This window comes from Seriola dumerili, unplaced genomic scaffold, assembly GCF_002260705.1.
Source record: "Seriola dumerili isolate Sdu_G_001 unplaced genomic scaffold, Sdu_1.0 BDQW01000116.1, whole genome shotgun sequence".
NCBI lineage: Eukaryota > Metazoa > Chordata > Actinopteri > Carangiformes > Carangidae > Seriola > Seriola dumerili.
The window spans coordinates 1,221,262-1,234,911 of record NW_019174371.1 but is presented as its reverse complement, the minus strand read 5'-3'; the positions used below and the strand labels follow the sequence as shown (position 1 = coordinate 1,234,911).

The 13,650-nt window shown below is 42.2% G+C and overlaps 1 protein-coding gene across 1 annotated transcript in view; it reads right to left on the bottom strand.

Annotated features, from left to right (window-relative positions):
- LOC111223806 (microtubule-associated protein 4-like) overlaps nucleotides 1-13,650 on the bottom strand; it is a 79,318-nt gene that overhangs the window by 48,085 nt on the left and 17,583 nt on the right. Inside the window, exons 3-4 of the mRNA XM_022748083.1 lie at nucleotides 2,860-2,934; nucleotides 1,469-1,708 (exon numbers count right to left, since the gene is read on the bottom strand). Of these exons, the coding sequence (XP_022603804.1) occupies nucleotides 1,469-1,708; nucleotides 2,860-2,934 (315 nt within the window). The remainder of the gene's footprint in view (nucleotides 1-1,468; nucleotides 1,709-2,859; nucleotides 2,935-13,650) is intronic.

Genomic DNA, 13,650 nt, shown 5'->3' with positions numbered 1-13,650 from the left:
GCCATTACAGCAGCCATCACTGCTGTGTTACGCATCATGTGGGCTAACAGATAATCCGTCCTGAACGCACCTCTGTTTTTATAGAAGAAATACTATAAGTTCAAATTGTTTGTGGTGTATTGTCACATATGTCACTGATGTACCGTATCTGCTCCAACAGTGAACTGAACTTTGACTGTAACATAACAACCAGCCAGTACTGCTTCCTGCCTTTAAGCTAGCAGAGCTATCTTTAGCACAACAACAAACTAGAAGAGCCGAAAATAAAACCCCGGCTTAATGTTTAATAAGTTATAGCTACAGTGGAAACTTAGATACTCAGAGACATGTAAGAAGTGCAGCTGATGATTTATTTATTTACTGCCTCTTTTTCATGTGAACTTTAAAGCCAGGAGTCACATTCTGATTATATTTAGATGATAAAATAAGTATATGCAGCACTGCATGAACGTCTCTATTACAGAATCTTCACCGTGCTGTGACTCAGTCTTTGCTGTTAAACCCTCGTGTGGGTTTGTGTTACTGTTGCTCAGCAACCAGAAAACTCTGCTGATTACTTCATTCAAGAAGCTATTGATATCACAAACATTAACAAATGCTCCTAGTAATTTCATCTAGAGCAATAAGTTCCTTAATAGCTTCCGTTTTCTGTTCAGATTGCAGTAACTACTGAGGTTAACCTCCATGTTTATTATTTAAGAGCGTGAAGCCACCTAAAGGGGAAACAACTAGAACAGGCTGCCCTCTGCTGGCGAAAGCTCACCCTGTGTGATTAGGCTGTTACTCTGCTGCTATCACCATTTGCTCCTGCTGTCCTTCCACAGACACCCAGGCCAGATTAAATACAGGGTATGCAAGATATGACCAGACTTAGACGACTTAGATTTTTCAATTTGTGCCACGGCTGTAGCTCCACCCTGCTCTGTAAAGGTGTGACGAATCCAATCAACCCTAAAGTATATATGAAAACACCTGTTCAGTATTTGAATGAATTTGAATGCCAAGTGTCAGGTGAACTGTTCAGCTGAGATTTAGTCTAGAAAGGTTTATGAATCCCAAAAGAGACTTCCTCCTCTCTCCTATCTCCGCCCCCTCAATGTCAGGCTGCGTTCACACAGACACACATTTGCCCTGCGTTTAAGCAACGCAAGGGGCTGCGTTGTTGTTGTTATTGTTGTTGGTGGTGGTGGTGGTGGTGGTGGTGGTGGGGGTGCATTGTTTCATGTACCAGTAGGACAATGAAATACGATCCAGGAAGTCCAGCTGTAGGAACAGGCTTGCATGCGTGCTTGCATGTATGTGACGTAATGTTGCGTTGCAGAAAAAGCTGAACCAGGTTCAACTTTTTTGCTGAACAATGCCCCCTCTCTGCTTTAGCCCACCTCCCCCTTTCAAATGGATGAGAAGGGCGCAGAGCAAACGTCTGAGTGAACGCAGCCTGACAAGCAACTAACCCTCTGTTTGATACCTGTGGAATAATCCATAGAGTGGATTCCTGGGCCACCAGAAGAAAATGGATCACTGGTCTTAAACGGACTGCTTCCACTGGTATTACTGGTGGTTTTGTTTTCCACACCAAACAGGCCTGAACTCTTCTGGGTGTCCATAGTTAGACCAATCCCAGACTGGCCGAAAGGGGAGCTCATACTGGTCTGAAACGGTGGCAGGCTGGACCCCATTGTCCCTCCCGTCCCAGACTGAGAGAAGCCTGATGAAGAGACAAAACACAGCGTTACACCATCAACACACAACTGCCTCTGTGGAAATTGTACACACTGTTGCTATAAACAGTATATACATAATGCTTGCTGCGATTTATTTTGATTAAAAAAAAAGAAAGACTGGTTTGATTTAAGTATAAAAAATAAAGTAGGATAAGTGGTGTTTTATGATTTGTTAGACTGTAATAGTTCAACCATTAATTAAAAGAGCACCTGTTGTTTTTTGGTTCATGTGGGTGCAGCAGCACAAAATGCAAAAGGCCCGGGTGAGGCGGAATATAAAATTGGAGGGTGTTAATAAATTCACCCTTATCCAGTCACATCAGTGTCTAGTCTCGTTGTTCTGACACAGCTGTGACACTCGCAGTGTCACATGACAACAACAGCTCAACAAAGGCTCCTGTAGGAATTCATACTGTTGTCTAGATTGTGCACGACCTGAACACACCACACCTCACATCTGCAGCCGGAGGGAGATGGCGTGGCAATAACGCACAGGGTTGATGATTCGCTGTGATCTGACATCTCCCACTAAAAGTTCCCCTCCAGACAAATTTCAAACTATGTAAAAATACTCTTTTGTTTAACACGGTTTTCCCAGTTAAAAAAAACAAACTGAAAAGGGGCTGGAAGCACCTTGTGCCCTGCCCACCACCGCTGCTCAGCCAGAGCCTCAGACCCAGTCTCAGATGAACAGTCTGTTGAGACCAAAATCCGTGACCAGCAGACATATAAGACCGCTGCGTGTTAGCATTTTGTATTTGCTTACGTTGTTTGTTAGCAGCATTAGTGGTTGTATATAGACCCTCTTTTGTTTATGCAATTTTCTGGTATATATTTACGTAATAATCTTTGGTTTTTACAACATTTAGAGTTCAATATGTTTGTATTGAGAATAATGTAAGAAATCATTGCTTGTTTTAGTATTTATACCATGTGACCAGTATGCACAGTATGTCATTACATTGTGGGTCTATAGTTTTTGGTACACTTGAACATTTTAAGCTTTTACTTGTGACTGTACATGAACACATGGAACGTGTTCTTTTGAGGACTTTTATTATCGTTATTCGAACTTCTACGCAAACACCTTCTGACTGTGTGATGAATAACCAGCGCTCCCTCCACCCACCCTTACCAGACAGGTTGTCAGAGCTGAAGGCAGGCTGTCCAGGTGCGTCTTGGTATCCGCCCGATGACATCATCCCTGGACCTAAAGGAGATGAAGAGCACAGTCACCATCATCGCCAGTCAAGAATACAGAGGCATCGTGAGACCAGCTTTTCTTTTTATTCTGCCACAACTGTTTCGCTTCAGCAAGCAAACATCAAATCCATTTGTTTAGACTCTATCCATGCTCCTGCAGGGAACATTAACAGATTCATGTTGGTATTTTTAAACTTCCCATCAGATTTCTCTGTTGCCATGTGGCCCATGCTGCAGGTTACTTACATTTTCAGGTGTAACATATGTGGAAAAAAAAAAAGGTTAAAAAACAGAGATAGGATACGTGACCTACGAGCTTCTGTTACCCAATTGTGAGGCCATCACACACCCACTGCGCTGCCCTCTGGGTGCAGCTCCCTGAGGTGCTGGCGGACTCACTATGGTAAAAGCCTGGTACCTGCAGCCACAGCAGTCCTGTGTACAACAAAGTCAAACTAACTAAACACATCCAGCGTCCTTGCAGGCTTTGTTGAGACAGACAGAAAAACTGCACCTGAATCTGTCTCTCTGCCACTCGGCTCTGTCAACTGCTCGTCCATCAAGCAGGTCCCTCTTCTCAAAACCCCAGCCTCTCCTGCCTGCGTGTGTGGCTCTGTGTGTGTGTGTGTGTGTGTGTGTGTGTACATCTTTTGACAGTGAGGCAAGCAGACACCAACACGTCGCTGAAGGGACTATCACCATGGTTACACAAGAAGAGGACGACAGCATCTGCAGTTCCCCCGCGCAACGCTTTGCTGATGGTGGACATGTTTTAGAGGACTGATGCATGTGCCCTACCCGCAGAGGCACACACACCAGGACACACATACACACACATCACTATTGATAAATATAAAGAAAATACACATTTAATATTACTTTTAATCAACACATCATCAAACTTCCTGCTGTGAAAGTGTCAGAATTACTCAGAATCATTGCTTTTCTTACAGGTTTTATAACCAGGAAATAAAATTGTAATGCCGTCAATCTCAAGAACAGACAATACTGATGCATCCTGATACCTGACGTTATTAAAAACTGTCTGTCCAGCAGAAATAAGCTCTCTCATGTAACGTAACACAGCATCTTTCTCCTGGGTGCTTTCCATTTGACTCGTGTGTCTCCCTGAGAGAGAGAGAGAGAGAGAGAGAGAGAGAGAGAGAGAGAGAGAGAGAGAGAGAAGCAGAGAGGAGACGCCAGGATGGAAGAATTGTATTTGCCAAATAGGACATGCTCGTTCCCTCCACCGTCGATTTGAGGAGAAGGCAACTACTCCTGACACGCAGCATCTCATCTGTCACACATGTACAAATAAGGAGTATAGCATAAGAAAAACGCTGCCTGTGTCTGTTGACTGATGCTTAATGGAGATATCTGCAGTGTCAGGGCGTCAGACTGATGGAAACAACAAAAACAGACAATTACACTGTGTTTATTACTTAACAAACAGAACAGATGTGAGGGAGCAATAAAAATAGTTGTAAATATTCAGAATAAAATCTGTGTAAAAGAGTCTGACGTCCTTTTAAGGCTTAGACCGATATTATAATGATAATAATAATATTAATAATATCTATAACTGTGTGGTTGTATAGGGCTGGACGGGAATGGAAAAGAAGAAAACTAGAAGAAAAATAAACAAAGCCGCAAAGAATATTTTCATGATTCAGATTCTACACATACATATTTTATTTTTTTGAATACAGATAAATAATGTCAGAGCTTTTGCAGGTACTGCTCTTCCTGTCACTACAGGTACGATATTCTGCCTAGAAATCCTGCAGTGTTATTAATATTAAAGCTGTTTCCAGCACGGCCCTGTCGCCTCCCTTCAGATCCGCTGACCAATCAGTGAACAGCTTTCGATCAAAGAGGTTTTTTTTTTTTTTTTTTCTTCCACACGGGGTACACCTGTGAATCCTCGCTCTGATCTCCCCTGGGAGCCTCCTCTCTCTCCTCCGAGACACATTTAAGGGATTGGAACATCCTCGACGATGGCGGAGGGAGATCCGTTTCTGGGTCACGGAGGAGCGAGGATGGGAGGAAGCATGAATTAGCAAAATGGAAAGCACCCACAGACATGCTGTGCCCTCACTCTCTCTCTCTCTCTCTCTCGCCCCCTCACTCTGTGCTGTCTCGGTGTCTATGTTTCGCATTTCTTCTCCAGTCTTCTGTCCCCTCCCCCCACACTCTAGGCTACCAGCCTCACCACTCCTAACAGTTTTTAACTCCCCTATTTAAGTCCAATTTCCTCTTCCTACCATTAGTTCATTTGACTTCTAAATTCACACAAATATGACACACATTAAAAACTGAATTTCTCTGTGTGTGTGTGTGTGTGAAGACTGTGAGATGCGGTAGAAAGCAGTGGAAAAAGCTAACAACTGGACTTAAAGTTAAGATTTTTTTAATTAAATATGTCACTGTTGCAGTTGGTTAATGTGGTGCTAATTTTAACTGCTTTACATAAGGTTTGAAGGTTTAATCTGTAATGCATTAAATAAACATAGAAGCATATGAGTTCTTCAAAGTGGATAATAATCATAGCAGTGAGATAAATGTAGTGGAGTAATACGTACAATATTTCGCTGTGAAATGTAGCGGGGTTGAAGTGTTAAGTAGTAACAAGTACCTCAAGTTGTAGTTAATTACAGTACCTGAGTAAATGGACAGAGATACAAGCATTAACTTCCCCTTTGCCCCAGCTCTAAACGTCCATCGATGGTAAATGGACTGCACTTTTCTAGTATTATCGACCTCTCAAAGCACTTTACAATGGAAGCCCCATTCACACACACACACACACATTCATACAGCGGTTTTTCCAACACACATTTTCTACCATACAGACACATGATGATGATACATCGGTTCAGTATCTTGCCCAAGGTCACTTTGAAATGCGGACTGAAGGAACCGGGAACAGAATCACCGACCTCCCGACTAGCGGGCGACCCGCTCAACCTCCTGAGCCACAGCCGCCCCATTGATAATTATCAGATATTTCCTGTTGAAATATTATATTGATCTATGTGATACACTTTGATAAAGTAAACCTGGATCAAGTACAATGTGATCAGGTTTTTCTTGCCCAGTATCTTGTCTGTCTATGTTCCTGAAATACCAGGGGACAGACTGATGTATCGTGTATTACTAACTCATATCAAGACACAAGGACACAAATGTATTTTTGGCACAGGGCCAATGTCAGGGTAATGGTGGATATCATGAATCATTAACAAGTGTGCATTAACTGTGAGTTCAGGGTGCACTCGACCTAGTGTGAGTGTGTTTGCGAGAGCAGGTGTTTCTTTATGGCTGTATCCACTCTGCAGTCTGTAAAGGTACGACACCTGTGAATGACTGAATGCCTATTCAGCTGAAACCACACAAACAAATACACGCACACGCAACAGCAGACACATCAACTGCAGAGTCAGAGACTGTTTTCCTTCTCTGTCTACGTTCCCTCCTTGTCGATCACTCTTCAGCTGCCACTTCACGTTGCTTTCTTTGTTTTGTCTCTTTGTCCACTTCTGCAATATGTTACAGAACCTGACATCAGATATCAGTGGGACCGTGTTTGTATAAAGGAGACACAATCAGTGTTAACGTAACTGTAATACCATATTATGTCTGATTAGTTAGCATTACAACACACCACTGAATGAACACTGGAAACCCTCCACTGCTCTCTACAAACCACCCACTCACACTTTCCTGCGTGATATTTGTCATTTTCAGTTAAGACAAGAAAATAAATGGTTGGGGGTTTAGAGAAGAGCTGAATGCAATTTTCAAATTCCAAGAGCTGTGATTTTATTTTGTATATTGTCAATGTCTTAATAACTATTATATAAATTATACTACATTTGTTCTTTCTTTTCTTTGTCTTTAGTTGCCAAACATCGACTTGGCTTCCATAAAGACAACTGTAGTAAACTTAGTTAGCTATAACTAAAGCAAAACTGTGACATTTCCTTAACAGCAGCCACAAAAAAAGAGCTAATACTAAGTCTCAATTAGAGTCATAATGTCAGTGAAATGACAGTAACGTCAGTCACACAGCAATATCCATCTAAAGTTTGATAACGTTAGCTAACACTAGCTAGCTAATGCTAGCCTCAACTAACTAACAGAGTGACTCAACTAACTGAGTGGATTCAATTTAGCAAGACAGATAACATCCCAAATATGAGCAAAATCAATCATTTTTCTTCTGTAAGTTGTCTTACAGATAACAGCATGAGTAAATATGCTCATTTAAGTACAACATTTTAAGATACTAAATAATTGCTTACAAGTAAAAGTATTAGTAAAACACGTGAGACAATGCTATTCTTACTTAAGTAGGTGATTTGAATACTAACTCCACCACTGTGTAGAATAAATTTGATTTCTGTTGGTAAAAACATATTTTCTTTCATCCCATGTAAAAAACCAATACAGTTCCTTAGTTTATAGGAAATGATCACAGTTTATGTTACACAGTTTTATGGGAAACGTAGTCTTAGCGACACTGAACAAAACACTATGTGTCAGAGAAGCTACTGTAATTTAAACATACAGTACACAGACGGGAGTCTAAATGTAAATGAATGAAAAAGTAAAATATAATCTGGAGCATGAGGTGATTTCCGTGGAAGAAGTTTATTGCTTTTCCTTTTCCTTTTCCTTTCTGTTCTTTTTGTCTCTCTCAGACATCCCCATAGAGACACACACACACACACACACACACACACACACACACACCCCCACCACCACCCCCACACACCCTCGGTGCGTGCATGCTTGCGTGCACAGTCAGAACCCAGACAGTCCTCTGAGGACAGCAGACAGTATCAAGCCTCAAGGTCAAACATCTTCTGTTTTTCAAACATTATTTTATGGCATTTCTGCATCACTGGGCTGGAAGCCCTTTCAAACTTTCTGCAAGGAAAAACAAGTCAAAATGTATAAGTGGGGAATCACCATAAAAATATCTCGTATTGCGTAGTTTGAAGAAATACAGTTTGATGGCCTAACCCTGAGCTACATATGGACTGGTTGCACTTTTACATCATTACTGCATATTGCACTACAGTGCATGGTAAGATGCAAAGCTGACCTTCCCTTTGAGCTCCTCTTGTTTAAATCAACTCCAGCTTGTAACGATGAGAAGAAAAATGGATTAAAGAATATGTGCCTAGAGACATGGGTGGTGTCTGTGCTTTTCAGAGGGTGAATGGTTAAGACACAAGATTAAAGGACATCTGAAAAGGTTTTTCTGCACATCCTCTCTGAGTCATTAAGCTGGTTGAAGTTAATATTTTATTTCAGCTCCAATGGCTCAGGTCATTTGGGTTTGTAGTTTTTCCCCTGAAACCCAAAACGTCGCCCTAGTTGTGAGCTGCCAACGGGACCTTTCTCGTACACACACATTACTACATGGAGCTCGTATCTAAATGGATGAGGATGGTGATTTCTGGTAAAATTTTCATCAAAAGACCAAAACCAATTAATTGATCCTGCAAGCAAGTATTAACTCCTCTGTGCCAAAAACTACAACAAGAACATGTTCCCTTATTACAGTATGATGAACAACCCCACATACACCATCCCGCTGCTGGAAATACTCATCAGGGTGCCAAATGTGTATTTATCTGCAGATTGAAATATTCCCCAGATCTCCTGTTTGAGTCAATGAGCTGGCTATTTTTGCCAGTTTAATGGCAGAAAAAAAATGGTCGCCGCGCTCCGTACATGGTTAAAAATGGTTGTACTTAGTCTCTTAATTACTCACGGGTGTGTTTTGCGCATAACATGCAATAAACCATAAACAATAAATAATATAAGCCAGCTGTGATTGCTATTATAACGGCAGATTTGCCAGGTTTCAGTATCCACCTACACATAACAAACAGCACAGTCGGAGGTGCGCTGGTTTCGCCTCAAGATAGCAATGTGCCACCAACGCGCCTGACTGCTCAGTAGCCTACTATTAAATCTGTGAACACAGTTGTATAATGTTTTCTGTGGCTGAAAAAGTCTGAAAAAATAACCCTGAGGACATCGTCGTAGCTTTTGTTTACAAAATTTGTAACTAAAATAGTTCAGAAGAAGTAGGAATTCACGCAGCTGTGGGTCTCATGAAAACATCCAAGTCTTCCTACTTAATGGAAGTAGAAGTTTTTCCAACAACCATAGAGGTCACTTGTCGCTACCTTCAGACAGGAACCACAGGAGCGTACTGGCAGCAGGTGAAACAGACCTTCGTTGTGAGGGTACAACAGGTGGTCGAGGTTGTGGAGGTCAGATTTAGGCACAAAAAACGTTTGATTGGGTTTAGGAAAAGGTCGGGGTTTAGGTTAAAACAAATACTTCCTTAAGGTTAGAGGACCTGCATCGTCAGGGTTAAAATAAACATAAAAACTGAAGGGTGATAAAACAAAAACAACACTGATTATTGGTTTCAGAGGTCTCCTGTGTGAAAGGTCTGTGTTTTCATCCATCAACCCTGTTCTTCCAACACAGACTTTATCGCTCTCTATAAAATACATCACCTGACTTGCTCCTTTGCTCCCTTAACAATTACTTCAGCCACTACACATCAGCTAACAATAAATCCTAACTGTGTGTCGCAATAAGCTGCTTGCAAAGACGACCTACGATGTTGTTTGTTCACAGAACTTCTTCACAAAAAGGTCAGACTGCAGGACCGCCTGCTGTGCAGCGCCTCTGGAGCGGTTCGGGGCTTTATGAAGTGCACTTTGCGATGATGTGGAGTGCACTGTTCGGAGGGTACCAAGACAGGACCCATGCTGCACTTCAGCTCACAGCAAGAGTTGCAGATGAAGGCAGTCAGCCTCAGGGCAGACCTGCTGCCTCTATATTTAGATCAACATCTTCCGGGTCGGCTACAGTTGGGCGACAAGGTCAGTATCAAACGGTTTTATTTACTTTCGTTTAAATGTTCTGCTTGTATCGTTCTATTTACATATTTTGGATTTTGTTGTGTGCGTGTCTGAGTGTTTATACAATCTTCCCCATAAATATACAAAAAGACATGAAAAATAATAATGAAATCTCATCTAGCTCCATCATAATCTCCTGACTGTCCTGTCTGTTTCATTCTGGCGTGCGCATGTTGTCGACGCTGAAGTCCTTCGCTTGCTCTCGCTTCTCCAAGTCAAGGACAGGGGAGGTTATTGTCAAACAGCATCCCATCCTCGGTCACAGCTGTCACCATTCTGGAAAGAGACGAGCACTTAGAGCGAGGGGGGGGGGGCAGGAAGTAAGAGAGGGGTGAGGAGGGCGGTGGAGAGCAGAGGGACGGAGAGAGAGGAGGAGCAGACAGAGCAGAGAGGGACAGGTAATGAAAGTCCTGAGCTGTCAGTAGTGATGAGGACCTGAGTAAAAATGGCCGACTGTATATACACACAGTCTACGACTGACACGTCATGGTGGAGAGGACTGATGGCTGTGGTATTATCATATACAGACAAACAACGCTCCCTTTTGATTTTTAAAGGATGAGGCTGGTGATATTCTATATTTTTCTTACTGTCGACACATCATATGATAAGTTCAATACCCACAATGCACTAGTTTGTCTCCCCATACTTTCTGACTTCCCTGTCCTGTTTGCGGGGCTCACCCCACCACTTCCTGCTGAAGACGTAAATCTGGGAAAAGTACGTCACAAATGTATTTGTTGATTAATGAAAAACTCTTAAACAGATGGGGACTATTTTCAGTGGCACATGAATACGCACTCGGTGCTTTAGCGGGTGTTTATCGGCCGGAGGACAGGGTGTGAGAAACAAAGGAGGGGATGGACGATAAGCTGAATTCATTATTGTACATGGAGGAGTGAGAACCCTTAACTAGAAATAATATAGAACAAATGAATGATCTGATATAGAAAGAGAAAGTAAGAGATGTGTGACATGAGAAGGCGAAGTGAAGGGGAAATAAAACAGAGAGGTGTTCAGGTAAACTGTTGTTTCCTCTGGGTGCACAGTGCTGCGGTCCTAACAGCCATTAACTGCAGGTGCTCTGTACGAGTCCCATGGCCACTGAGAGTGTGATGCAAATCCTGTTACTGTGACTGACACGCTGAAAAGCAGCAGTACCTCTGGGAGTGCTGCTTCCAAACACAGGCTCTTCTCACAATTATATTTTGCACTACAGTCTTGTGCTTTTACCAAACCACGCGAGCGAAGTCTTACAGTGAATAAAAAACGCTGCCGAACCCGGTCCCTGTTGTTTACAACCTGTCTGATCGTCTGGCCGCTTGTGTTTTTTTTCCTCCAGCTCGACTCTGTTGTAGCGGCGTTCCCAGATCTCAGGATTTACTTTGGTGATTACAGAAATCCGAAACATAAAATACAAATTGTCCTTTAACTTCTTAATCTCACATGCAACTTATTCTGCAAGTCACATATTAAAAGCTAAAACGCACTGAAAGCTTTAACTCTACACAGCTCACATCCTCGTCGATCAGGATGTGAACCTGTGTTATTGAATCATTTACAGGAATATGAATTTGTCTAATGTATTGTATTTGTTTGTGTGGTGGTGGATTTATGTTAAGTGTATTACTGTATATGGTTTTGGCTCCTCCTTCAGGTCTCTTCCAGCTCTTTACCTGCACCAGGTAAAGTAGAGTGCTTGCTGTTGGTGTCTCTTAAGCATTACTTAAAGCCACAAACCGTCTCCAGCCCCTGCTCACGTCTCCCCGGCCATGTTCCCCAGACCTGCCATTTCCCATCCGCCCACCAGATGTCTCCGGACTCTCTTCTTGTCCTCGTATTCATCTGCTCACCTGTTTCCCCGTCTTCAATCACCTGAGTTTCCCTCCCCACTCACACGCCACTTCCCGTTTATCTCCTATGTGCCTTTAGTTTAGTTACATGTCGTCTGTACCTGCCTGTACACCTGTCTAGCTGCTCGTCCACCCGTCTGCCTGTAAGCCACACTTCCTCCATTACAGCATCTTCACTGCATCAGCCTTTCTGTGTGTGTGTGTGTGTGTGTGTGTGCTGGTCTCACACACACACACACACGCAGACTTCTTTGCTGCACCTCGAGCACACATACATGCACACACTGCAGAGACGCGTTATCATGCCTCAGCAAACACAGCAGCAGACTGCAGTACAGTTTCACCTCCCTCGTGCTGCTACAGGAGGACGCAGTAAACTACATGTATAATCGGGTACATCTGGATGATCTCACACTCAAAGTCAATGTAAGTTTAACATCAACCGCAGTGACACCCAATACGACACATTATATAAACGCAGGACAAGTATTAGTAGAACCACAGTGTGGAAACAGTTTGTATATGTAGTAAAACATTAGTTGTTTTTTTGTTTTTGTTTTTTAAAGATATTCAAAAACTGTGAAATTCACACATTATATAATTTATATAGTGAATGTAAAACAAAACATATTCACATTCATACACATCAAATGTACTATGTCTTCAAACAGGAAAAATAACAAGAAAAAATGATTTTAAACTGATATTAATCTGGTATATTTTTTATATACAATAATTATATCTAGCAAATGATGGTATTATAATGGTAGTATAAAAAAACAGTAAATGCATTAATCCAGAGACCATTTTTAGTTTCCTAAGTAAACACCCGATACTCAACTGAAAAAAAAACAAAAAAACAAAATTGAATTACACTTAATTTTGCCCTGAGTGTTGTCTGCAGGAATTCCTTTCAGGCTGTATGAAGCCCCAACAACCTTTATGTCGCCTGACAAGCAAACTCAGGGCAAGAAAATCTGCAAAGCCCTCGCTGCAGCTCAGTGAGGTTGTTGTTTTTGAGCACACAGTAACTGAAGGGGACTTTGGTAAGAAAACCAACGTGAAATATAGAAAGTGAGGGGAAAAATGGGTAAGCCCCACTCCAGTCCAGAGGGTGGTGGTGGTGGTGATGATGCACCTGCAGCTGTTTGTTAACCACCAAAAACAACAGAAGAAGAAGAATCATTATGTCATCTCTTCACTGACACAGGAGTCAGGTTTATTACAGCCCTTCGTCACAGCTGCAGCCGCGAATTACTACAAAGCTTCGCCTTTAATAAAAACAGAAATGAAAAGAAAAGTGCAGCACGTGCAGCTAGAGAAAATAAAGAACAGTGGGAGCATGGGAAGGAGAGAAAACAAACACAAGAGGAAGAGACAGAGAACAAAGAAAAGAGAGGGAGAGAGAGAGAGAGAGAGAGAGATTAGAGGACACTCTCTTGTCTCTACAGATCTCATTGATTGGTAGTGATTCTGAAATGTACCCTGACCATCCAACTAGATATGTCAATATGTCAGTCTGCAAAGCCAATATGTCAGAAATATTTTCTATAACTGTAGAACGTACTTTACCTTCGGTGAGAACCCAAAGGTCATCTCTACAAGCAGCTTATTACGACCCATAGTTGTGTTTCATTGTGAGGAAACCTCTAGCAGTGGTAGTAATTACAACAGGAGCAAAGGAGGAAGAGGAGGAGGAGGAGGAGGAGGAGGAGGAGGAAGAGGAGGGTTGAGGTGGATGCACGGCAAAACACAGGACTTTTCCCACAGCAGACCATTTTTCATTTCAGGTGTGAAACCAATTCCACGTCAACGTCGCTGTGTTCATACACGACCTTTTATCCACCGCACTTTTATTATTGTAACCATGACAACATTTATTCGCTGTTGCGTTATTCACGTGGCCATGTCATC